This window comes from Salmo salar, chromosome 15 (assembly GCF_965601325.2).
Source record: "Salmo salar chromosome 15, fSalSal1, whole genome shotgun sequence".
Classification (NCBI taxonomy): Eukaryota; Metazoa; Chordata; class Actinopteri; order Salmoniformes; family Salmonidae; genus Salmo; species Salmo salar.
The window spans coordinates 43264651-43291270 of record NC_138305.1 but is presented as its reverse complement, the minus strand read 5'-3'; the positions used below and the strand labels follow the sequence as shown (position 1 = coordinate 43291270).

Sequence of the window (26620 nt, the reverse complement as noted above, 5' to 3'; positions counted from 1 at the left end):
GCAGTGGTAAGGTGTTGGGACTGCTGTTGGGACTCTGCTGTTGGGAGGGCTTTATGTAGTTTGTGGGCACCATTTGTCACAGTTATAGTGCAATTAATGTATTGTTTAATGTTGTGTTGTGGCTTTGCTGGCATGCATCTAAATAAAATTGGGGAATTTGCCCCACAAAGATTTACATGCTAAAATTGCCACTGCATACATTTATACTGACTCTACACACACGCACAACCACTGACATATAAACAGAGTAGCAGCAACTTGTCTTATATCCTGTTGCCTAGTCACCTTACTCCTATACATACAGTATTTACCTCCATTACTCCAGTATCTCTGTACATTGTAAATATGGTATTGGAACTAACCCTGTATATAGTATGCTTACTTACTTATGGTGTTCTTCATATTTATTCTTCTTTCTCGTGTGTTTTTTTATATCGTTATTGATTATTGCATTGTTGGGTTTTGAGATTGCAAGAAAGGAATTTCACTGTACTTGTGCATGTGACATAGAAACTTGAAAGTATTAGTGTCAATGATTGTATCAATCATCAGTTGTATCAAGGTGTCAGTAGCGCTCTTTATCAGCATATAATCCATATGCCCAGGTGTCTGAGGAAATTCACAGGGCTGCAAGTCAGAGGATGAGGGAGAGGATATCTTTAAGTTGTTCCAGTATCAGTGGAAATCCAGCCAGAAGGAGGTCAACAGTTGACAGTTTTCCAGTTGCAAAGTCAGAGGGGCCAGGAACTGTAATAATATAGCTACAGACCATATGAAAGCCTTGAGGCTCACAGTTTTGTCCTAACAGGAAATAGCTTTTTGGCTGTATTTCTAAGAGATTTAACTGTATACTTGGGTTTTATTTTTGTATTTTTTATTTACAGGGACCAAACAAAAGCTTCCATCTGTGGCCATTGATCATTTTCAGCTGGTTTACTTCCTTCTCAACTCTACTTACGTCAGCCTTTTCTACCTCAGTCCTAACCTTTGTCATTATGAAACAACAGTACACAACGTACCCTGAAGTAACAACACTTATACAGTAGGTAGAAGGGCATCAACCAGAATAGTGGATGTTATAACATGTCTACAATATGTATATTTGTTCCTCAGATTCCTGAACAAAGGAAATAGTCACAAATGGTTTCTGACCCAGCTCTTTCAGTTGTCCCCAACAGAAGTGCCAATCCTGCATTCAACAAACCACCTGTCTGTCCAGTAAGGTGGACACAGTCAGTATGCATCTTATATCAGTCCGGTAAACAATCAAGTAATACATTCTGTATAAAACACCCATAGACACCTGAAGACCATTAATTTGTGTACAGTACTGTATATTCCATGTGATTCAGATCAACCTGACATTGTATTGTCAGCTCACTGCACCATTCACCATTTTAGAGGTCTATGTCGTATTTTATCTCAAGTTTTGTCTGAGATAGACATTTGTCTGCATGCAGTCAACTTGTTACGCTAAATGTAATTAGTATCAAGTTATTCAAGTAAATAAATGTGTTCTGAAGTGGTCTTTAAGCACCCCACTAATAATGTATATCGACTTACAATGGGCTGTGTCAGATTAGTGACTCTGCCCATTATTCAATATTTATATGTGTAATGAATATAGTCATTGCCAATTCTTAGAAACTTAAGTGTTACAACCCTGATTTTACTTTTCAATAATTACTTCATAATGTATGAACACTTTTGAACCAAAGTTCAATAATGGATGGACACTCAACAATATGAAAGCAGATCTAATTAAATTGAGTAATCTTCCCATAAATCTTAAAGGTAGAATGTTCTCTCATCTTCAGAATGGCACATTTTTGTATTTATTGTCAATAATACCAAAGACATTTTTTTTTTTAAGTATACTCGGTCATAACAGACTTTATGTGGGCAAATGAAATGAATAGATGTCACTTCCTGACCAGTGTCGTGGACGAATCAGAATTAGTTGGGTAACATAGATAATTAAGATGTTTTATTAGTATATTATGCTTATTTGAGGTACTTGTCATTAGAAAGTGTCCATTGGACTCTGGTGTCTTTTCAGTTGCACGTCTACCTTAGCTGGGGCTCAGACACTTGGGGCCCAGAGAGGGGAGAGCTCAGACTTGTCATCATGGGAATGTGTCTTTACTTATTCTTAAACCATGTGAAGGGATGGCGTGATTAATGGGGAACCAATGACTTGTCTCCACAATGTCTGTGAGCAAGTCACTCCCACCTTTTGTTTATTGTGGGGAGGATTATGGCAGTAAATGGACCCTTGTATGTCCTCTCTTAGATCTCACACTTATCCTGTGATAATATATGGCCTAGAGGCTCACTCCCTCCAGTGAGCCTGTCCAGGAGTGGGGTCAAGAGGGGGTTTGCTTGAGATGGGAGTATCTAGAGTTGACAATTGATATATGCCATTGGATGAAATAGTTCTGTTCAATACCGTACCAGGGAGGGACGGTTCTAAGGAGACCAGATACTGGGCTATACCATTAATCCTGTTGACATAGCAGTTACTGTCTGATGTGTTTTATGGATATCTGTCATACAAAACTTAACCTTTGTGAACTGTTACTAAGTATCTGTGGTTTGTCAATGTACGTTGAAGGGGGTGTATCGTTGCCATAAAAGATCCCTGTAGCCATTGGGTAATCACCTTGTTCAATGATTCATTCGAGAGAGTGCATTATTGGAGGTCAAGTACTTTTGCAAAAGTATCTTAAGTATTAAAGATGTAGTTTAACTCGGACTGTGTGTGTTTGTAACTCCTCCTTTGGTAATGCGGAAATTAGCCACCACACCAGTAAAGGGGTCTATTTGTTATTGTAGTTTGGTCAGGACGTGGCAGAGGGTATTTGTTTTCATGGTTTTGTGTATGTGTTTAGATAGAGGGATATTTTGTGTAGAGTGTTTCTGGGGTTTATTGGTGTAAGTGTCGATGTAGAGGGGGTAGTTGATTTAGGTGGTTCGGGGTGTGTGTGTATTGTAGAGGGGTATTTGATTTATGTGTTCCGGGGTGTTGGGTATGTTCTTGTGTTTGTATTTCTAAGGGGCTGTTCTAGTTTTGTATTTCTGTGTTGGCCTGGCATGACTCTCAATCAGGAACAGCTGTACATTGTTGTTGCTGATTGAGAGTCATACTTAAGGAGCCTGTTTTCACCTGTCACTTTGTGGGAGGTTATTTCCGTGTTTAGCGTTATGCCTTACAGGACTGTCTATCGTCGTTGTGTTTTTGTATACGTGTTTGTTTTTGGTTTCCCTTCTTTATCCTAATAAAAGAAGATGAGTGTACATATACCCGCTGCGTTTTGGTCTCAATCCTACGACTACCGTGACAATAGAATAAAAAGGAAAGTTTTACATCTTCCTAAGTTTGAGGGTGGTTTTAACTTTCCAGACATATAGTTAAATGCACTAAAGAGGAACAATGGGTACATATTGAAGATGCACTTGCTCATCCCCAGAATCTTTTTACCTGTCTGTTTTCAAAGGATAAAGCTAAGAACATTAAGAACTTCATAGTTAAGAACACTATAACAACATGGAATTAAATTAAACGTATTCTACAAGAACCAATATCACTCCCTAAAAGCACAACCTTATGGAACAATCCTTAGATAGCTTTTCAGAATTCACAGATAAATTGGTCCACATGGAAAACTAAAGGCATAGAAACCGTAAATTACTTGGTATCAGGAAATACATTTATTTCAATGACAGAATTAAAAAGTAATTTTGGACTGACCAATGTACGTATATAGTTTCAAATACATTAAAAAAATAACATATTTCGATTTGAAGTGTTTTTGACATCATACCAAACCTGAGGGAATCTTATTTGAGTTAGAAAAGGATGTTCATATGATAGAGAAGACATACAAAACCTTGCAGAGAGCATATCCAACTGACAATCTCAGTATGTCCAACCGGTCTCACAACCGCAGACCGAGTGCATGGTGCCAAGTGGGCGAGCAGTTTTCTGATGTCAACATTGTGAATAGAGTGCCCCATGGTGGCCGTGGGGTTATGTTACCGGCAGGCATAAGCTACGGACAATGAACACAATAGAATTTTGTTACTTTGAATGCACAGAGATACCGTGACGAGATCCTGAGGCCCATTGTCGTGCCATTCCGCTACCACCGTCACCTCATGTTTTAGCATGATAATGCACGGCCCCACGTGGCAAGGATCTGTTCCTGGAAACCGAAAATGTCCCAGTTCTTCCATGGCTAGACATGTCACTCATGTTGAGCGTAAGATTGAGAGGGCAAACAGTGGATTTGTTCAAATGTGTCTTATATCCTGAAAACTTGCCATACTGAGCAATTGTGTCTAAAATGGGAGGGGTTTCTCAGGGTTGGATATGTAGAGCAAGACATCATCTGCATAGAGCGAAATCTTATGCTGAAGGCCGCCTGCAGAAACACCCATAATACTTGGATTGCTCCTTATCAACTCTGCCAAAGGCTCCGCCCCCAACAAGTAGACAGCGAGCATCCTTGTCTTGTGCCACGTCCCAAAGGGAATCTGTCAGAATTCTGACCATTAGTAGTCACCATGGCATTTGGATGACAGTATAGGGACTTCATCCATTTAATAAAGTTTGGGCCCATATTGAACTTTTCTAAGACTGAGAACAGAAAGCTCCACTCCTTCCTGTCGAACACATTCTCAGCATCCAGTGAAGCCAACAGAACAGGGGTGTGGAACACCTTCTCGGCATCCAGTGAAGCCAACAGGACAGGGGTGTGGAACACCTTCTCAGAACCCAGTGAAGCCAGCAGGACAGGGGTGTGGAACACCTTCTCAGCATCCAGTGAAGCCAGCAGGACAGGGGTCTTCGGTGCGTTTAATTGATCAATAATATCAAAAAGACGGCAAATGTTATCAGAAGAGTACCTGTCTCTAATAAATCCAGTTTGGTCCGCTTTTATTATTTTGGGAAGAAGAGTATTAGTCTTTTGGCAAGCAATTTGCTGATTATTTTGAAGTCGAAATCCAACAAGCTTATGGGCCGGAAGGACAAGCAGGATAGAGGGTCCTTGTCTTTTTGAGCAGCACTGTAATGCGGGCTGTGTACATACAGTCTGGGAGAGCTCAATTTTTGCTAAAATCATCCAGCATTGGCATGAAATAGGGCTAAGCTGGGGCCAAAAAGCTTTGTGGAACTCTCTGGGAAATCCGTCTTGGCCTGGGGACTTGTCAGGTGGCATGGAGATAATTGCCTCCAGGACCTCCTCAGGAGTGAAGGGGGAGTTGAGATCTTCTTGGTCGGTCTCTGATAGTTTTGGTATTGAGATTCCCTCTAGGAAGGAATGGAGTTCTGCATCCGTATGTTTTCTCTCCGAAGTATGTAGTTTACAGTAAAAACCATGAAAAGTAAAAAAAAAAATATGCAAATGCTTTGTTTGATAACATGGAGGTGTTGAATTTCCAGCACTTTGACCTCGCAATGTTTTTGCAGAGGTCAAAGCGGAGGTAGACAAAGGCGTGATCTGAAAGTGCTATGGGTCCGATTGTACACGTGGCAGAATTTATGAAAATCTTTGGGATAAAATGTTTATCTATACTAGAGTAGGTGTTATGGACATTAGAGTAGTATGCATAGTCCATAGATGAGCTATTAGTCTCTCTCCAGATATCTATCAGTCCCATCTCTTTAGTAAGATAGTTCAACATCTTTGCAGATCTAGGGTTTGTGGTGGGGACTTGAGATGATTTGTCCAGGGTTGGTTTGAGGGTACAATTAAAATATCCAGCCACCACCCCAAAGGAAACACAATGCTCATTGAACAGGGTTATCATTTTCGACATGAAAGCAGGAGTATCTGTGTTAGGGTGTATGTATTTAAGATAGTAATTGGTTGCCCATACAGTGGCACAGTTATCAGAATAAATCTCCCCTCCGGATCAGATATGTTTTTGTCAATTATGAATGGAACATGCTTATGGATAAGTATGGCTGTGCCTCTACTGTTTGATTTGAAAGATGAGAAATACACCTGTCCCACCCAAGCTCTGCGGAGTTTAGCATGTTCGGCATCACAGAGGTGTGTCTCTTGTAACAGCGCAATGTCTGCTTTTTCCTTAAGAGCACATAGTATCTTTTTTTTGTTTTATTGCATGACCTAGACCATGGCAGTTCCATGTCAGTAGATTTAAGGTACTAGTCAATGTGAACCTGCTGCCATCTTCTGGTTGATCTGGCACTCAGAACATAATTTCACTTTGTTTTCTACGACCTGATCCATGTTAGACAACCAGAAGTAAGATCTGGCTAAACTTTTCATCCGGGAGGCACCCAGGTGAGCCTCATGGACCTCATCCATGACTTGTGCACAGGCAGGGGGTGGAACAACCACTCTGGACCCCCAGAGTATGCAGCCATCCTGCACACTCAGCTCAGTTTTGCGCTTTGTATAAGGTCTCAGTCCCTCATCCTCTATGATGGGAGGCCAGCCCTGCATAAGGAATCTTTTCACTTGGGCCAGGATAGGATCCCGGTCTGTCCACTGTTTGATCTGTTTGGCATTGATAGGTGAGTTTGACAATCTCTCCATTAGGAAAATTGTCTCGGGAGGCACAGTTGTGGCGGGCATCTCTGGTAGCGGGAGACGGCTGAGCGCGTCTGCGTTTGCATTGTCCTTCCCCGCTCTGTACACTATAGTGTACTGGTAAGCTGACAGTGTGAGAACCCACCACTGTATCCTTGTTGAAGCCATGGGGGGAATGCATCTTGATTCACTGAAAAGGCTCATCAGTGGTTTGTGGTCAGTGCATATGGTGAAATATACGACCGTAGAGGTACTGATGAAAGCGTTTCGCAGAAAAAACTATGGCCAGACCTTCCTTGTCTAACTGTGAATAACCCTTCTCAGCACTCGTCAGTGTGCATGATGCGAATCCAATGGGTTTCTCTGACCCGTCCTCCATCTGATGAGAGAGTGCTGCCCCGACGCCATAGGGCGAGGCGTCACATGACAGAATGATCTCTTTGTCTTGGTCAAAATGAACCAGTCATTGTGCTGATTGTAGTAGTGCTTTCACTTCCTTGAATGCTTTCTCTTGAGCTGGCCCCCACTTCCATTTACAGTCTTTGTGGAGCAGCTGATAAAGTGGAGCCAACACTGTTGACAGCTCATGGAGGAACTTACCATAGTAGTTGACCATGCCCAGGAATGACCTGAGCTCAGACACGTTCTTGGGATTTGGAGCATCCTTGATTGCCCTGACTTTGTCCTCCACAGCACACAGACCCTGCACTGTGATCTTGTGACCTAGGTATGTCACACTCTGTGCTTGGAATGTTCACTTGCTACGCTTCAGGAGCAGCCCTACCTTGGAGAATCTCTCTAACACCTGGTCCAGATGGTGGAGGTGCTCCTCCTCCGTCTCCCCTGTAACCAGGATGTCGTCCAGGTACACTGCTACATGAGGGATCCCCTGCAGCAGATTGGAGCTGCCCAGTGGGAGAACTGAATGGGAGTAATGATGTTTGTTTCCAGCAGCCGCTCAAACTCATCCTCAACTTTATTTTTCATGGAGTAAGGCACTGTCCTGTTCTTGAAAAAGCAAGGCTCGGCCTGATGATCCACAAACAGCTTAACTGCGTGCCCTGCAGTGTGCCCAGTTCATCTTTCAAAATCTCAGTGTACTTTTGAATGCATCCTCAGTCACTCGTGTGTGTTTTATCTCACCCTAGTTCAGTTGTATTTTGTTGAGCCAGTCATGCCCTAGTAAACTAGGCCCATTCCCTTTAACCACCAGGAGCCATGCTCTCGCTTACCACCTCCAGAGCCCCCAGCAATGGTATGGTCTCCCCGGTGTACGTACACAGTCTGATTCCTGCCGGTGTGAGGGGGGAGCCTGTTTTGAGCCCCACATTTGTTTTGTAGGTCTCCTCACTGATAACAGAGGCAGAGGCCCCGTGTCAACCTTCATCCTCATCTACTTTCCATCTACCTCCACTGTTGCATAGATAGGCTCTGCGCGCAGCTCACTCACTTTAAACATGTTGTAGGAACAATGCTCTTCCTCCTCCTCTATGCTCTCTAGGTGGTGCGCTGCTGACTGTGGCATCGTTGCTGTGAACTTGCCCTGCCCAGTCTGCCCACCCTCTGGCTTGCTCCTAGGACCCCTGCATTGTTTAGCTAAATGTCCCTTTTTGTTGCATTTGTGACAGACAGTAACCTTGACCTTAAAGTTGTTTGCATAATGTGTTCCCCCACATCTGAAACGTTCCACTGCTTTTCCCCTTTTTTCTGCTGCCTCTTTTGTCACCTGATGTACTGCACAACTTACACTGTTGGCCTTTTGAATATTTTTTACATTACTAGCGGCCATCTCCATCCCTTGAGATAGATCCACTAATCTCTTGAAAGTCAGTGTGGCTTCCCCCAGCAAACGGAACTGTATGCTGTCCTCATTAATGCCACAGACTAATCTGTCATGGAGCATGTCCTCTAACATAGCCCCAAACTCACAATGTTCAGAGAGTTCACGTAATTCAGCAACAAAGTTAGCAACAGACTGACCTGGTTTCCGAGCATGGCAGTTAAACTTCAACCTCTGGACAATCACTGAAGGCTTTGGATTGTGGTGAGTCTGAAAGAGAGCAACTAGATCCACAAAATGAATTTCTCCCGGTCTCCATGGTATATCCAAATTCCTCATTAGCTTGCAGGTTTTAGCCTCACACACACTCAAGAGAATAGAGCGCTGTTCAGCCTAATCTGTGATTCTATTTCCAAGAAAAAGTGTCCCAACCTTTTCACATATTCCGTCCAGTCCTCGTTTTCTTCCACAAACTCAGTGATAGTCCCAAACATTGCCATTATAACGCCAACTTGCCCTTGATCCTCGTTAGCAATTTCCACTTGCTGCTGATTGTCACCGTCGGCATTGCCCTCCAGTGGCGGCTGCTCTCTGTCGCTCACTAAGCTAGCTAGCTAACTGACTACCTCAACTGTTTCTTAGCTAGCTAGCACATCGCCCTGTACCTGCTGATCAAGGCTGCAGTCCAAACACTTAAAAGACACACCCTTGTCCACTTACCCTCGCCTTATGTCCTTGGGGGAATCGCCGTCACCATCTTGGAGGGTGGTCCAAATGATTAGCCAAGCAAGGGAAGTTTGCAACGTAAGCCCCTCAGCCCTCATTTTTAGTCTGCTTTGCAAGTATACAATTATGTTCACTCCAGGGCCTGAAACTCCCGATAATTCAATTCGTGACGATTGTACAGCCTCTAAGAAAAGTCAGCGAAAACATATATAAAATACATCAATGGGGAAGTCAACATGCAAGTGTAAGTAAAAACGAATGCAAATAAGTTAGAAATTGTGCACATGACGGCACAAACACGTCTTGTAAAAAGTAAATGTTTTTGTTTGGTTATCTTTTGGAAATTGTAGAAATAAAACATTTTCCTTCTTTAGAGGTTCCAGCGAGGCAGGCTAACGTTAGTTAGCTAATTCATTAATTAGCTATCATACAGTAAGCGTATATTAATAACAATATATTTAATGTAAGTAGACATACTCATAATTGACTGTAGCGCATATAAAGCAACCACAAGCTACCAGTGGCTGAAAACATAATCATAGCGGGATGAACGAGTGACGAATTTCCGGCCAAGGGTGGTCCATTTAAAAATCATTCCCTCCTCCCTCGCCCCTTGCCCTGCAAGTGTATACTCGTCAGACGTCATGATACGTCATCAGATACGTCCACTTAATTTGAGGGCTGAGGGGATAAGGTGTGTCTTTTAAGTGTTTGGACCGCAACCCAAGTTTTGTACTCGTCACCAAAAGATGTAGTAACTTGACAAGGAATGTCCACACGCAATCCAATATTACTTTCCTTTACTTTCAACCTAATAAATAAAAGTTGTACAGACATGTACAAACAGTACAAAAACAGCAAAGCGATACAGCCTACTCAACATGTGGTAGAGTCAAATTTATTTTTATTTTTTACTCTAGCTTTTTAATATAACATGTCAAATTACAATACAATACAAACATAAGACATCATTACATGCATATATTTTCTGAATAAACATAAAATAGCATTAAAAGTAAAAACAAATTAAAATCCCAAGGATTGACTTTCAAAAGTTAAAGTTCCTAAAAGAAAATAACAAAAAAAACAGGGGTTACAGTTGCATAAACTTATGATAGAGTTATAAGAATACAGTGTTTTTTTGTTATTGACTAATTCTAGAGATTTTATTAGATATTGGATTTCAAGTAAAAATATATTGCATTTAGGGACATATTTCAAATATTTGTTTTTGTGTATATAAAATTTACCTGAGAGAATTAAGAAATTAACGACTAATTCAGTGGTTTTGTTTTCATTTGAATAATATCATATTAATCTTGCATTGTAAATACATGGGTCTTATTGATGAAATAAAAAATGTAAATACTTAACTCACTCCAAAATAACTTCACAGAGTCACACTCATAAAAAAAATGTATAATAGTTTCTCCTTCTTTATCACAGAAAAGGCATGTTCTCTAAATACATGAATTTAGACAACAAGTTATTGCAAGGATATATTTTGTGCAAGATTTTAAAGTGAATTTCTTTTACTTTATTTGATATACAAAATTTGTGAGGGAGCAACCAAGCGTTCTTCCATTCAATTTCAGTAATATGTGCATTCCAGAAGAATTTCCCTCAGAGAGATCTTCTTGGAGTGAAAAAGTTATCTTATGAATGTATTATTACATTTCTTATCCAGCAGGGGGAAACCTTCTAACATAAATTGTGCATCTATCATGAAATGTTTGCCAAAACACAAATGAGATTTAATGAATTAAGTATGTCCTGAAGGTATTGCTTTGCATATAGAATTACATTCTTTATAATGTATTGGGAAGTTCTATAAAATAGTATATTTCCTTCTTTATCAAATAAATCAAGCACAAATATAATATTTCTTTCGAACCACTTAGGAAAGAACAAAGACTTGTTTTTAACAATATCTTTGTTGTTCCACAGAAGTGTCTTGTGTGGGGAAAAGTTGTGGACATAACATAGTTTCCAAGCTAAAAGGGCTTGTTCATGAAATTTGGACAGTTTGATGGGTAATTTTGCTAGAGAATAATTGCACTTCCACAAAAATTGAAGACCACCAAATTTCATAAAAATATGACAGGGAAGTACCATATAGATTCCAAGCTAAGCATACATATTTTATCCAGTTTACTTTAAAGGTATTGTTGATATCAATGAAATCTAGTACTTTAAGCCCACCATCGGCTCTTTGGTTTGATATTACAGACTTCTTAAGTTTGTATTGTTTATTTTTCCATATAAAGTCTAGGAACGTTTTGTTGATATCCTTGCTGTTTTGATCAGCTAAAAATAGTGATAGAGCAGGGTAGACAAAACGTGACAGACCCTCTGCTTTGGACAATAGAACCCTTCCAATAATGGAGAGGTCACGTAGGAGCCAGTTATTAAAGATGGATTTTGTTTTCTTTAATCTCTGAGAGAAATTGAGATGTTGACGGACAACATGGTTTTTCACCATGTACACCCTTAAATATTTCACATTATCTTTCACTGGGATATTCTCAACAGATTGGTAATTTGAGTAATGCAGGGACAATATTTCGCATTTATTTAATTAAGTTCCAGACCAGAAGCAGAAGAGAATGATTTGATAATATAAGTGCAATAGCAACTTGATCCTTGTCTTTTAGAAACAGAGCTGTATCGTCTGCTAATTGAGATATGTTTATTTATTTTCCAAATATTAAAATACATTTTAACCCAGGGTTGTTTAAAATGTTAATAGATAGTAATTCTACAACTAAAAGGAAAAGAAAGCTGAAATAGGGCAACCCTGGCGTACACCACGGTGAATATTAAATATTTTAGATGTGTTACAATTAATCATAATAGAACTATTAATATCTTTATAAAACATATTGATAACAGAGACAAAGTTAGTTTAAGTCAATTAGCATATGCTAAAGTTCTCAATTTATAATCTGTATTTAATAATGTAATAGGTCTCCAATTATCAATGCAAAGGGGTTCTTTATCAGGTTTTGGTATTAAGGAAATAACCCCTTGTTTCATGTTAGCAATCATCTCACCCTTAGCTAGGCATTCTTGGAACATGTTGAATATTGGTCCCTCTAAATGTTCCCAAACGTGTAAATAAAATTCCACAGAAAGACCATCTGTTCCAGGTGCTTTGCCCTTCTTCATAGATTTAAGAGCATCTCTAATCTCTACTATAGAAAACTCCCTTTCACATATGGACTTGAACTCATCAGAAATCATTGGAACATGACCATGGACATGTTTTATAAAACTTTCACATTCAATCCCATTAAAATTAGATTTATACAGATTTTCATAGAAAGAATACACAAAGTTAGAGGTGATCTCTGGGTCTTTACACAAGGTATTGTTGATATTTAAGGCAGAACGAAATTTTCACTTATAGTTCCTTTTTTCAAGAGCAAAAAAATGGTTTCTGTTTTTCTCACCCTTCTCAACCCATTTTGGTCTAGATCGAATAAAGTCCTCTTTAGCTAAATCAATGAACATGTGATCTAGTTCTATTCCAGATGTATTCAAATCTGTTTCTTCCTCTGCTGAAAGGGTATCATTTTATAAGAGAACATTCAATTTATTCATAGGCTCATCTTCTTTCAAACATTTTTGCTTCTTTAGTTCCTTACTGCGTGTAATGGTGATAGATCTTACCTTGAATTTAAATATTTTCCAGTTACTTCCATGCTTTGGTTCTAAATCATTTGAGTTAAATGATTCTATGATCAAGTTCTTTATGCTCTTGTTAAAGACTGGATCATTTAGGAGTGAATTATTAAGTTTCCAGTATCCTTGAATGCCATTGGATTTTTCAGAACATTCTGACTTCAATAATATCATTTCATGATCAGTCAAAGGAGCATGTTCATGATTTACTTCTTCAACTGCTTTTATTTTCAGCAAACTTAACAGGTGTAAATATTTGTATGAACATAACAAGATTCAACAACTGAGACATAAACTGAACAAGTTCCACAGACATGTGACTAACAGAAATTGAATAATGTGTCCCTGAACAAAGGGGGGGGGGGGGGGGGTAAACCACTGGCATTTAGAGATACAGTGTTTAGTGCATTGAATTCAAAACGTTGCATAACTTGACAAAAATACAATTAAAATAAGACAAATACAGCGTAGTGATATGTTGAACTAGTAAGCTAGGTAGCTAATAAGGGATCCTGAGCTTAGTTATGATCAATATGATGAACTAGTATTCACATTTACGAACCTGGTGATATAAAACGGGGTGAATGTAAAAATGTCAATCGACTTATTAACTCAGTCATTTAGTTAACCCCGTCCTCTTCTGGCACCCCATGCAGTTTCAGGTTCCATCTCCGGCTGTGGCGCTGGACTTCGATTATATTCTGTCGCATTTGGCGATTCACCTGTTGCAGTTTCTGTATTTCAGCTTCCATGGTAAAACAAAATGTTCGCTGTGGGTTGACACCTGGTTGAGAAGTTGCTGCACAGTGGCTGAGAGAGATTAATGATTTGGAGGTCTCTGTTGTTTTTTCAATGATGGCCAGTTTCTCAAAAATGGCTTTGAGAATGTCAGGGTTGGTAGAACACTTTTGGACTGCTCTGTATTTGGTAGGAGGGTTCTTACTCGGCGTAGATGGCAGTGGTGAGAATAAGGAGTCTTGCCTCGAGTTCTGGAAAGTCTTCACGTGGGCTGCGTGCTTCTATCTCGCTGCTAGCATCTGTTCAGCCATGCCTTGCCCTTTTCGGTTTCCTCTGCCCATGTAGTCGTGTGATCAACGTGTTTTCCAATCACCTTCTGTTAATTCACATAGGCAAGGGTCAGTTTACTCTCCCAAAAATATGAAATCCTCGAGTATTGATCATAATCTGCCTGGTTTATCGGGACGTACGTTCAAACACAAAACCCTCTGGTAGAGTCGCAATGAACAGGTTCAACTCTGGGTGATGACGTCATCAAAGGGGAAAAGTCACGGTCAAGGCCAATGCCAATAATAACCATGAACACATGAATAGTAATCATACTATACTGCAGGTAAGTACAATGACATATTCAATGTAATTATTTGTATAGTGTCCACACTATAACAACTCTGTTCCATCTGACTGGGCAATCCACTGTCTCATCAGCCCAACCAGGACAGGTATAAACATGATCTCCACTATAATAAGCATCTAGACATTAGTTCACATTTATTTTAGACTAACATTTAGTTTTCAACAGCAGAGATTTGTATAAACCTTGCTGTCTGTCTCTCCGACATTTGGAACATTGTTTCAATAGTCAAACTCGATCTCCAGCTATCCCATAGTAATACATGTGTATGGGTAGGGAGTCGGGACGAGACAGACATGCAGCGTTTCCCAGTCAGTCTAAAATCATAAATCAGCTGGCATCATTTTTATTGATACAAAGAAATGTCAATTGAAAAAAGGTTAAATGAAACGAAGTGCAGCTAGTTTGCACTCTTTCCAGCTTCAGTTGTTTGAAGTGATTGTGTTAGCTGTGTTGTTGTCTAGTTCCTCAACAGTGCCCTGACGAGAGAGTACATTTTCTACGCCAGGTGAAATCGCGCCTCATTAGCTCATTGTTATGGATGTATCCAAATAAATGTCACTAGAAAATAGCTTAAACAAATACAAATGCAGCTACTGTTATTATTCTTTTTTTTACGTTTGACGTGACTATAAATTACCCCAAGTTGGCTAGCTAGCAAGCAAGGGATAAGAACGTTGCCAGCCACTATGGCAATGGAACATTTAGAACGAACGACTGGGTCGCGTCCATAGATACAGAACAAAAAGTCTGAACGACTGGGTCGCGTCCATAGATACAGAACAAAAAGTCTGAACGACTGGGTCGCGTCCATAGATACAGAACAAAAAGTCTGAACGACTGGGTCGCGTCCATAGATACAGAACAAAAAGTCTGAACGACTGGGTTGCTCCTTTGGCAACCGAAACAATAGAACGAACGACCAGCAGGCTTGTTGAAGGATGAAATAGTATGAATAAATTAATAAAAATAAAGTTTTTAATGAAAATAGGTCAATCATTATTTGAATATGTTGGTAACCCATTATATAAAAGTGATAATGCCCTCAAAGCCGTTGTTTGGAGGATATATTGTCACGGTTTGCCGGCCCTCGACACCGGCTTACCGGGCATTATCACTAAAGTATAGTACAGTGAGAAATCAATGGACCTAATAGAGAGGTTGTGTGTCCTTTTGGGGTACATTTAAGATTAAAGGATATTGTGGCTATGCAATGGACACTGAGGCATTTCAGAATAACCTTAACATATGCACCATGAACATTTCCATTACTATGTGGACATTAGTGATATCTATTATGGTTTGGCAATAACCATTTATTACCATAGCATTTCTCCTCTTATCAATATATCTAAGCACTCTCTGTCTAAATTACTGCTGAGCTTAGTTGTGTTGTCATAAATCTTGTTATAAGGTTTTATCATAAACCAAGAGCCTATGTTTGAACAAGCTAGGACTGTATACAGTAGGTGCAGTATGGACCTTTTTTCACAAAGCAAAGCCACATCACACATAACATATTATAACATATATTTCAGTAATAGCTTTACCATCTGGATATACGTTTCCAACTGTGTACACCACATTGCATCCCATAGCAGCAACAATAGTTCATTAGTACAAAATGTAGACCTATCTTTGCCAAATACGTTAACTTGAACCCATTTGCAATCCACATTGTTCTAAGTAATTGCATTGTTTCAGTAGCATTCACACTGATATAGGGGTTAGGCCTACTGTAAATTGCATAATGGCTGAGCATGGACATGCCAAACGTTGTCAATAAGCAATATTATGAATTATTGATAAGGCCTAAAAAGAAAACGAATAATTCGAATGAAAACAAAACAACAACTTGTTTTAAATAGGCTATGTCACACTTATGGGCACCATCATTTCTCCCTGTGGGCATACAATATTAAAACAACGCAGACTATGAAGGATTTTACGCACATCCAAACTTTTCACAGTAGCTGGACAAAGATCCAATACAAATAGAAAGGGAGAATGTCCACTCATAGTTATACTGCTCCCAAATAGGCCTATATTTTATTAACATAATCGGAGATCTTTTTACAGATCAGATCGCATTCACACATCTCCAGAAGTTGCATTGCAAGCGCGCCACGAACGTTGTCACCATAATACCAGGAATATGAATAATTCTTATGTTTGGTTAAAATAAAATTTTACGAAAAACAAGCAATCAGTTGGTTTTTAAAACTACAATAAATAAATGTAAAATGTAATGATATAATAAAATCGCCAGGATAAAAAACACATGCATTACTGTTGAACCAGCCTTCGTTATAGTAGGCCTAAGCGAAAGCTTGGGTTTTGAACATATGAAACGTAAAATAAGCACTTTTTACATGTTACAGATAACTTCTAAATAAGAGTTTCACCGGTATTCACTGAGGTACTCATCTCCCGTTTCATGATGGGCATGGACACCTAGATTACATCACGGAGGGGGTTTTACGCACGTCCAAAACGGCTAAATAATATGGGCCTGCCTACAACGCATAGATAAAAAAGGAATGTCAGCTCACTGTTTTACTCCTCTCAAACTTGACATTTTCATAAAGCTTATGATTTTTTTCCAAGCGGTCTCAGGAGCCAAACCCTTTATTGACGGTCTTAACTACTTCGCAATTGCATTGGGCAGACAAAATATATACTTAATTGAGAGGAGGGAAGACTATGCTTGGTATTTAATAAAATAAAATATAATGTGGGATTTTTTGTTGTTGTTTTATTATGTTTCTAAATGCAAAGTATACAGGCACCAAAAGCACGTTGGGCTCCTCTTGTTCCATGTTCCATATGGGCAGTGTGCGTCGCGGCTGGGTAGGCTGCGAAATTCATGCCATGACCAACTGCGTTACTGCTAAAACCAGGTTTTGGTTGATCTTAAATATCCCTATCAGCGCTGCTTGAAATTAGCACTTTTAATCATGTTTTTAACTCATAAGAGGTTCTACTAAGCTATATGGAATTGCTTTTAAGAAGGTCATACCAAGGATCCGTTTCCTATTGGATTTTGAATCTAAAGACCTCTTGAAGTATCAAGTATTAGATGAATACGGGGGTACAGACATCGACCTTTTAAGGACACACCTCAAATGTTTACACCCAGCCCATCTGAGCGCAAGCGAGCTGATTCACACGTTAAGCTTCGAACACACCCACCGACAGTGTCTTTTTGCAAAATAGGACGCAGCATCATCTGGCTACATATGCAACAAAAGTTCAACATTCACCTTCTGCTACCATTTCTGTCAAGCCGTCTACGCATACATCGATAAATCCAAGGTATGCACAATGTTGCAATTCAAATGCAGCGTTTCAATTAGAAATTAATGTAATTCTGGCTTACCAAAATACTATGATGCTGTCAGTGTGTTCGAAGCATACATTCATTTTCAAGGAAACTCTGCATTTGTCTTGCAGCATTGCGTTGCAGAGGCAGTTGCAGCCCGTTTGGTGTGGTGCATTGGTATGCGTCAAACAGAATGCGTAGACGACTTGACAGAAACTTTTGTTGCATACATATCCAGATGATGCTGCGTACTATTTTGCGCAATCTCTGTCGGTGTGTTCGAAGCGTAAGGGCTGGAAAATTGCAATTTCACATGATGAAATTGCAAACTGAAGTGCATTTGACACTAGGGCCGCTGAAGATAGAACCCCAGAAGTCTTTCACTGAAAGGTAAATCATTTGTTTTTATTGAACATTAGTGGTTGAAGAAACACAGTGCCACCCTGAGTAAACTCATGATAAGCCCAAAACAATTATGTGATGCCAACAGCGTTTGTGTTTTGTTACACCAGAAGTACATTAATTTCCATTGGAACGCTGTGTTTGCCCTGCAGCATTGCGTTGTAGTTGCATTGCGTTCTGTGTGGTGCATACGTTGGATTTATCAAACGTATGCATCACATTGTATGCATCAAATTGTATGAGTAGACAGCTTGACAGAAATAGTAGCAGAAGGTGAATGTTGAACTTTTGTTGCACACATATCCAGATGTGGTGTGATGGAGGCTTGAGGAGCAGTTTCATGATGTGTGATGACCCTGCTGTACCCTTCCACTCCTGTTGTTGGCACAAAGACTTGGGACTGCAGAATAACTGGTCATTAAATAGTTTTAACTATGGTAGACAGTGCTGTATTTCACTCTGTTACAGTTCAGCATAATGTAATGTGAATTCAACATCGCAGCCATGGCATAAAAATACATTTATCACACTTAAATCAGAATTGCATAGAAATTCTGCATTAAAAGTTCAACCATAGAAAATTATTATACATAATTGATGGTCAAGATAGTTATCCATACATTTATAGTGTCACGCCTACTCCTGCTCCCTCCCTCCGGCACTAGACGTTGCCGGTCCTGGCAAACCACATTACGCACACCGGACAACCATAATTGTGCACACCTGCTCCCCATCGTTACTCACACCTGGGACTTCATCATCACCCTGATTACTCTCCCTTTATTTAGCCACTAAGTAGTATTAGTCAGTAGGTAGTATTATTTCCTTTCACGTTCAGTACACAACTCGTTTGTTCATTTGTATTGTTTCATTATTAAACTCATCTTCTGCACCTGCTTCCTGACTCTTGGTGTATACATTACAGAATATTACCTCAACAAATGGAAGCAGCAGAAAATCCAGACATCACCCAGAGGGTTGGCGAACAGGGACACCTAATCCGCCAACACCACGACCAACTGGTGCAACTAGGTACAGCTATGGATGAGGTCTTCCACGTTCTCCAACGCAGAGGACCCTCTACCACGAATCGTCTCAGCGAGCCAGTCCCCCAGCCCATCCAGCAGTCCGCCCAGGTCAGCGATGCCCGATTGACCCTCTCAGACAAATATGACGGGACCCTTACCACTGAGAGGCCAAAGGTTGCCACGGTCATTTCCGTTGGAGTGGGCCTCAGCCATATAGGAGAGAGGAGAGGAGCTGGGTTCCAATGAGAGGTTCAGGGTCGGTCCTCTATCATCCACCAGAGAGCAGAGAGGTAGGTGAGCGCCTACTCCAACTCCGGCAGGTTGCCCAGACCACACCTTCCGGACCATGGCAGCCTCCAGCGGATGGATTGAGCAGCCTCCAGACGGAGCTGGCGTGTCGCGATAACAACCCCTCCTTGGACGCACTCATAGCGATGACCATCCATTTGGATAACCTTCTTCGGGAGCGTTAGCGCCTCTCGCCCTCCTCCTATGGCCATCCTGAGGCAGAGCCTGAACCGATGGAGGTAGGGTCCACACCTACTCGCGGCAGAGCGACGCCGTGTCAGAAACAGTTGGGGCTCTGTCCCTATTGTGGTCAGAAGGGGCCCCAGCTTCAGCGGTGTCCAATGCGTCATAACCAGGGCTCCACGAGGGCAGAGGGATAGCCCCGTGATCATTTGTCTCCCGGGGTTGGGTGAGTATTCCATCATCTCTTTCCGCCAAACACTTTCTGGTTTAAATTTCACTGGCTGGCTGTCCCTTGTGTTGTATCTACAGCTCTATTGGACAAGGCCCTCGCCTCCTCCCATACCTGCTCTCCTCTCCTTTTCCAGTCCAAGCCCTGGATAAACGACCATTGGGATCCGACACAATCACGCACATCACAGCACCCTCAACCTTATCGTGGGACCCATGCACCAGCAAAGCCTTCCCTTCCTCATCACCACCGCACCCGTACACCAAAGTAAACGTCGGCCTCCAACATCACAACCCCACCATCTCCTGGTCGAGGATGAAAATCACCGCCTGGGGACCAGGATACCGGAGGACCTGCTTTCCCGTACCCTGTGGTTCCACGCCAGTTGGGACTTAGATGTGGACCTCCACCCGGTTCTGGAGAGGGAACTCGTTCCTGATACCTGCCCTCCAGAGCGAATCTACGTGACCACGTGGGTAAGAGATCGGCTGTTGACCTGGCCACATACATCCCTCGCCACTGGACAACCAGGTATCACCCACTTTTATACAACGGGTTGCCAACATATTCATATAATGATTGACATACAGTACCAGTCCAAAGTTTGGACACACCTACTAATTGAAGGTCTTTTTTTTTCTTTTTTTTTTACTATTTTCTACATTGTAGAATAATAGTGAAGATGACGAAACTTACTACACATAGGAATCATGTAGTAATCAAATAGCCACACTTTGCCTTGATGACAGCTTTGCACACTCTTGGCATTCTCTCAACCAGCTTCATGAAGTTGTCACCTGGAATGTATTTTAATTAACAGGTGTCAAGTTAAAAGTTGATTTGTGGAATTTCTTTCCTTCTTAATGCGTTTGAGCCAATCAGTTGTGTTGTGACAAGGTAGGGGTGGTATACAGAAGATAGCCCTATTTGGTAAAAGACCACGTCCATACTATGGCAAGAACAGCTCAAATAAGCAAAGAGAAACAACAGTCCATCATTACTTTAAGACATGAAGGTCAGTCAATGCGGAAAATGTAAAGAACTTTGAATGTTTTTTTTCAAGTGTAGTCGCAAAAACCATCAAGCGCTATGATGAAACTGGCTCTCATGAGGACCGCCACAGGAATTGAAGACCCAGAGTTACCTCTGCTGCAGAGGATAAGTTACCAGCCTCAGAAATTGCAGCCAAATAAATGCTTCAGAGTTCAAGTAACAGACACATCTCAACAACTGCTCAGAGGAGACTGTGTGAATCAGGCCTTCATGGTCGAATTGCTGCAAAGAAACCATTACTAAAGGATATCAATAAGAAGAAGAGACTTGCTTCGGCCAAGAAACACGAGCAAGGGACATTAGACTGATGGAAATCTGTCCTTTGGTCTGATGAGTCCAAATTTGAGATTTTTGGTTGTAACCGCCGTGTCTTTGTGAGACGCAGAGTAGGTGAACGGATGATCTCTGCATGTGTGGTTCCCACCGTGAAGCATGGAGGAGGAGGTGTGATGGTGTGGGGGTGCTTTGCTGGTGACACTGTCTGTGATTTATTTAGTATTCAAGGCACACTTAACCAGCATGTCTGCCACAGCGTTCTGCAGCAATACGCCATCCCATCTGGTTTGCGCTTAGTGGGACAATCATTTGCTTTTCAACAGGACAATGACCCAACACACCTCTAGGCTGTGTAAGGGCTATTTGACTAAGAAGGAGAGTGATGGAGTGCTGCATCAGATGACCTGGCCTCCACAATCACTCAATCTCTGTCACAAAAAATGTCGTACTCCTCACAGAAAATGTTGTATGGGAGAGAATAGGACCAAGGCGCAGCAGGTTTGTGGATACTCATGCTTTTAATGGTAAAACGAAAGGGCATCCACAGGAAAAACAAAATAATAGACAGTACTCACGACACGAACAGTTTTGCAGGCTCACAAACGCAGTGCAAAAACAACTACCCACAAAACCAAGGGACAAACATACTCCTACATATATGACTCCCAATCAGGAACAACGATCCCCAGCTGTTCCTGATCAGGAGTCACAAGACCAACACAGAACATTCACACACACAAGACTGCCACGTCCTGACCCCAAAACTACTACAACAGCTCCATCTGCTGGTCAGGACGTGACAGTACCCCCCCCCCCCCCCCTCAAGGTGCAGACCCCGGAATGCACCTAACAACAAAAAACACCAACAAACAAAATCCCCAACAAAACCCATAAACAATAACCCCTAAACAATAAGGGAGGGAAGGGAGGGTGGCTGCCGTCAACGATGGCACTGTGCTACACCCTCCCTCCCCAACCCACCTATCCTGGAGGTGGCTCAGGTGCAGGACGTGGACCTTGCTCCACCCTCGGCGTCGCCCACTTCGGTGGCGCCGATAGCTGCGCCGGGCAGACGGGCCACTCGGGCTGGACCGGAGGACAGGAGGGCCACTCGGGCTGGGCCGGAGGACAGGAGGGCCACTCGGGCTGGGCCGGAGGACAGGAGGGCCACTCGGGCTGGGCCGGAGGACAGGAGGGCCACTCTGGCTGGGCCGGAGGACAGGAGGGCCCCTCGGGCTGGGCCGGAGGACAGGAGGGCCCCTCGGGCTGGGCCGGAGGACAGGAGGGCCACTCGGGCTGGGCCGGAGGACAGGAGGGCCACTCGGGCTGGGCCGGAGGACAGGAGGGCCCCTCGGGCTGGGCCGGAGGACAGGAGGGCCACTCGGGCTGGGCCGGAGGGCAGGAGGGCCCCTCGGGCTGGGCCGGAGGACAGGAGGGCCACTCGGGCTGGGCCGGAGGGCAGGAGGGCCACTCGGGCTGGGCCGGAGGACAGGAGGGCCACTCGGGCTGGGCCGGAGGGCAGGAGGGCCACTCGGGCTGGGCCGGAGGGATGGAGGGCCACTCGGGCTGGGCCGGAGGGCAGGAGGGCCACTCGGGCTGGGCCGGAGGACAGGAGGGCCACTCGGGCTGGGCCGGAGGACAGGATGACCACTCTGGCTGATCCTGACTGACGGGCCACTCTGGCAGCTCCGTACAGGCAGGGCACTCTGGCAGCCCCGGACTGTCGGGCCACTCTGGCAGATCCGGACTGTCGGGCCACTCTGGCAGATCCGGGCAGTCGGGCCACTCTGGCAGATCCGGGCAGTCGGGCCACTCTGGCAGATCCGGGCAGTCGGGCCACTCTGGCAGTTCCGGGCAGACGGGCCACTCTGGCATCTCCGGGCAGACGGGCCACTCTGGCATCTCCGGGCAGACGGGCCACTCTGGCGGCTCCTGACTAGCGGGCGGCTCTGGCGGCTCCTGACTAGCGGGCGGCTCTGGCGGCTCCTGACTGGCGGGTGGCTCTGGGGACTCCTGACTGGCGGGTGGCTCTGGCGACTTACGACTGGCGGGCGGCTCTGGCGACTTACGACTGGCGGGCAGCTCTGGCGACTTACGACTGGCGGGCAGCTCTGGCGACTTACGACTGGCGGGCAGCTCTGGCGACTTACGACTGGCGGGCAGCTCTGGCGACTTACGACTGGCGGGCAGCTCTGGCGACTTACGACTGGCGGGCAGCTCTGGCGACTTACGACTGGCGGGCAGCTCTGGCGACTCTTGACTGGCGAGGCTGGGCTGACGCACTAGACGCCTGATGTGTGGGGCTGGTACTAGATGTGCCAGCCTGGAGACACGCACATCAGGGCTAGTGCGGGGAGCTGGCCTGGGGCTCCATCCTTGCCCCGTCAAACAGCCCTTGTGCCCCCCCCTAAAAAATTCTTGGGGCTGCCTCTCGGGTTTCCTTAGCTCCCTTAACTTGTCCTCCCAGGTCCATCCTTCCTCCTCGTTCGTCCGCTGCTTGGTCCTTTGGTGGTGGGTAGTTCTGTCACAAAAAAATGTCGTACTCCTCACAGAAAATGTCGTATGGGAGAGAATAGGACCAAGGCGCAGCAGGTTTGTGGATACTCATGCTTTTAACCTCTCTAGGCTAGGCGGGACGAATTCGTCCCACCTACGTAACAGCCACTGCTATCCTGTGGCGCGATTTTCAAAACCTTAAAAATCCTATTACTTCAATTTCTCAAACATATGACTATTTTACAGCCATTTAAAGACAAGACTCTCGTTAATCTAACCACACTGTCCGATTTCAAAAAGGCTTTACAACGAAAGCAAAACATTAGATTATGTCAGCAGAGTACCAAGCCAGAAATAATCAGACACCCATTTTTCAAGCCAGCATATAATGTCACCAAAACCCAGAAGACAGCTAAATGCAGCACTCACCTTTGATGATCTTCATCAGATGACAACCCTAGGACATTATGTTATACAATACATGCATGTTTTGTTCAATCAAGTTCATATTTATATAAAAAACCAGCTTTTTACATTAGCATGTGACGTTCAGAACTAGCATACCCCCCGCAAACTTCCGGGGAATTCGCTAACATTTTACTAAATTACTCACGATAAACGTTCACAAAAAGCATAACAATTATTTTAAGAATTATAGATACAGACCTCCTCTATGCACTCGATATGTCCGATTTTAAAATAGCTTTTTGGTGAAAGCACATTTTGCAATATTCTAAGTACATAGCCCAGGCATCACGGGCTCGCTATTTAGACACCCGGCCAGTTTAGCACTCACCATAATCATATTTACTATTATAAAAGTTTCATTACCTTTTGTTGTCTTCGTCAGAATACACACCCAGGACTGCTACTTCAATAACAAATGTTGGTTTGGTCCAAAATAATCCATCGTTATATCCGAATAGCGGCATTTTGTTCATGCGTTCCAGACACTATCCGAAATAGTAAAGAAGTGTCACGCGCATGGCGCAATTCGTGACAATAAAATTCTAAGTATTCCATTACCGTACTTCGAAGCATGTCAACCGCTGTTTAAAATCAATTTTTACGACATTTTTCTCATAGAAAAGCGATAATATTCCGACAGGGAATCTCCTTTTCGGCAAACAGAGGAAAAAATCACAAAGGCGGGGGCGGTCGGGGTCATGCGCATAAGCCAGTGTCTCTTGATCGGCCACTTGAGAAAGGCGATAATGTGTTTCAGCCTGGGGCTGGAATGACGACATTCTGTTTTTTCCCGGGCTCTGAGAGCCTATGGAAGACGTGGGAAGTGTCACGTTAGAGCAGAGATCCTTAGTAAATGATAGAGATGGAAAAGAAGTTCAACAAATGGTCAGACAGGCCACTTCCTGTAAAGGAATCTCTCAGGTTTTGACCTGCCATTTGAGTTCTGTTATACTCACAGACACCATTCAAACAGTTTTAGAAAATTTAGGGTGTTTTCTATCCATATGTAATAAGTATATGCATATTCTAGTTACTGGGTAGGAGTGGTAACCAGATTAAATCGGGTATGTTTTTTATCCAGCCGTGTCAATGCTGCCCCCTAGCCCTAACAGGTTAATGGTAAAATGAAAGGGCATCCACAGGAAAAACAAATAATAGACAGTACTCACGACACGAACAGTTTTGCAGGCTCACAAACGCAGTGCAAAAACAACTACCCACAAAACCAAGGGACAAACATACTCCTACATATATGACTCCCAATCAGGAACAACGATCCCCAGCTGTTCCTGATCAGGAGTCACAAGACCAACACAGAACATTCACACACACAAGACTGCCACGTCCTGACCCCAAAACTACTACAACAGCTCCATCTGCTGGTCAGGATGTGACAATCTCAACCCGATTGAGATTGTTTGGGATGAGTTGGACCGCAGAGTGAAGGAAAAGCAGCCAGCAAGTGCTCAGCATATGTGGGAACTCCTTCAAGACTGTTGGAAAAGCTGGTTAAAAGAATGCCAAGAGTGTGCAAAGCTGTCATCAAGGCAAAGGGTGGCAACTTTGAACAATCTAAAATCTAAAATATATTTTGATTTGTTAACACTTTTTTGGTTACAACATGATTCCATATGTGTTATTTCATAGTTTTGATGTCTTCACTATTATTCGACAATGTAGAAAATAGTCAAATTAAAGAGAAACCCTTGAATGAGTAGGTGTGTCCAAACTTTCGACTGGTACTGTATTTTCATTAAATGTTATTTTGATTAATTCATAGTATTTCATCCTTCCACAAGATATAGTTCCGACACAAGTCTAGGGTTGCTACCTAAGCCGGCTGGTTGTTCATTCTATCAGTTCGGTAGCCAGAGACGTGACCCAGTCATTCAGTCTTTTTGTTCTGTATCTATGGACGCAACGCAAGCATTCGTTCTAAATGTTCCATTGCCATACTGACTGGCAAAGTTCTTATCCCAAGCTTGTTAGCTAACTTACAGTCATGTCAACAGTGCAGCCAGAATAACAACAGAAGCTGTGTTCATGGGACAACTGGAGATCGAATTTGGATATTGGAACAATGTTGCAAATGTCAGAGATACAGTCAGCAAGGTTTATACAAATCTCTGCTGTTCAAAAACTAAATGTTAGTCTAAAAGAAATGTTAGATAATGTCTAGATGCTTTGTATAGTGGAGATCAAGTTTATAAATTGCCGGGCTGATGAGACAGTGGATTGCACAGTCAGATGGAACAGAGTAACCAGGTATTTTAACGTCATAGATTTAGCTGGTGGTAACTTGTGGAATAGACACCAGCTGGAATGCAGTTTTAACCAATCAGCATTCAGGATTAGACTCACCTGTTGTATAAGTCTACATATCAAATCCACGTATTGTCTACAAGCTGGTCTGAGCAATTATGTGATGTATGTTTTTTGAGTAGTCTGTGTATTGGTCTGTGTCTTTTTTATAGTCTTTGTCATATACTCCCTCCTCCACCGGAAGTGTAGGATTCTTGTGTTCTTGGTACTCTGCCCACAAACAGGTAACCATGGAGAGGATCAGAACTCCAAGGAGGATGTAGATCTTGGTGTCCAGACAGATGAAGGTACTGTAGGCAAAGGCTATCACGAACCCCAGGGACTCCCACATACAGCAGTTAGCAAACGCTGCCTCTTTTTGTCTGGGGAAGAGAACCCCATACAGTGCTGCAAATAAGAACAAAACCACCGTTACCTCTGTTCTGTAC

At 42.7% G+C, this 26620-nt stretch overlaps 1 protein-coding gene across 2 annotated transcripts in view; it reads right to left on the bottom strand.

Annotated features, from left to right (window-relative positions):
• Positions 1 to 10045: 10045 nt before the first annotated feature.
• Positions 10046 to 26620, bottom strand: part of LOC106571392 (protein unc-93 homolog A) — a 28139-nt gene continuing 11564 nt past the window's right edge. The window contains exons 8-9 of one of the 2 annotated variants that reach the window (XM_014144434.3): positions 26232 to 26579; positions 10046 to 13867 (exon numbers count right to left, since the gene is read on the bottom strand). In XM_014144434.3, coding sequence (XP_013999909.1) covers positions 26269 to 26579 — 311 coding nt within the window. In that variant the 3' untranslated portion in view covers positions 10046 to 13867; positions 26232 to 26268. Of the gene's footprint in view, positions 13868 to 25583; positions 26580 to 26620 lie in introns of those variants that run through there. The other variant, XM_082961787.1, reaches the window with a different exon arrangement.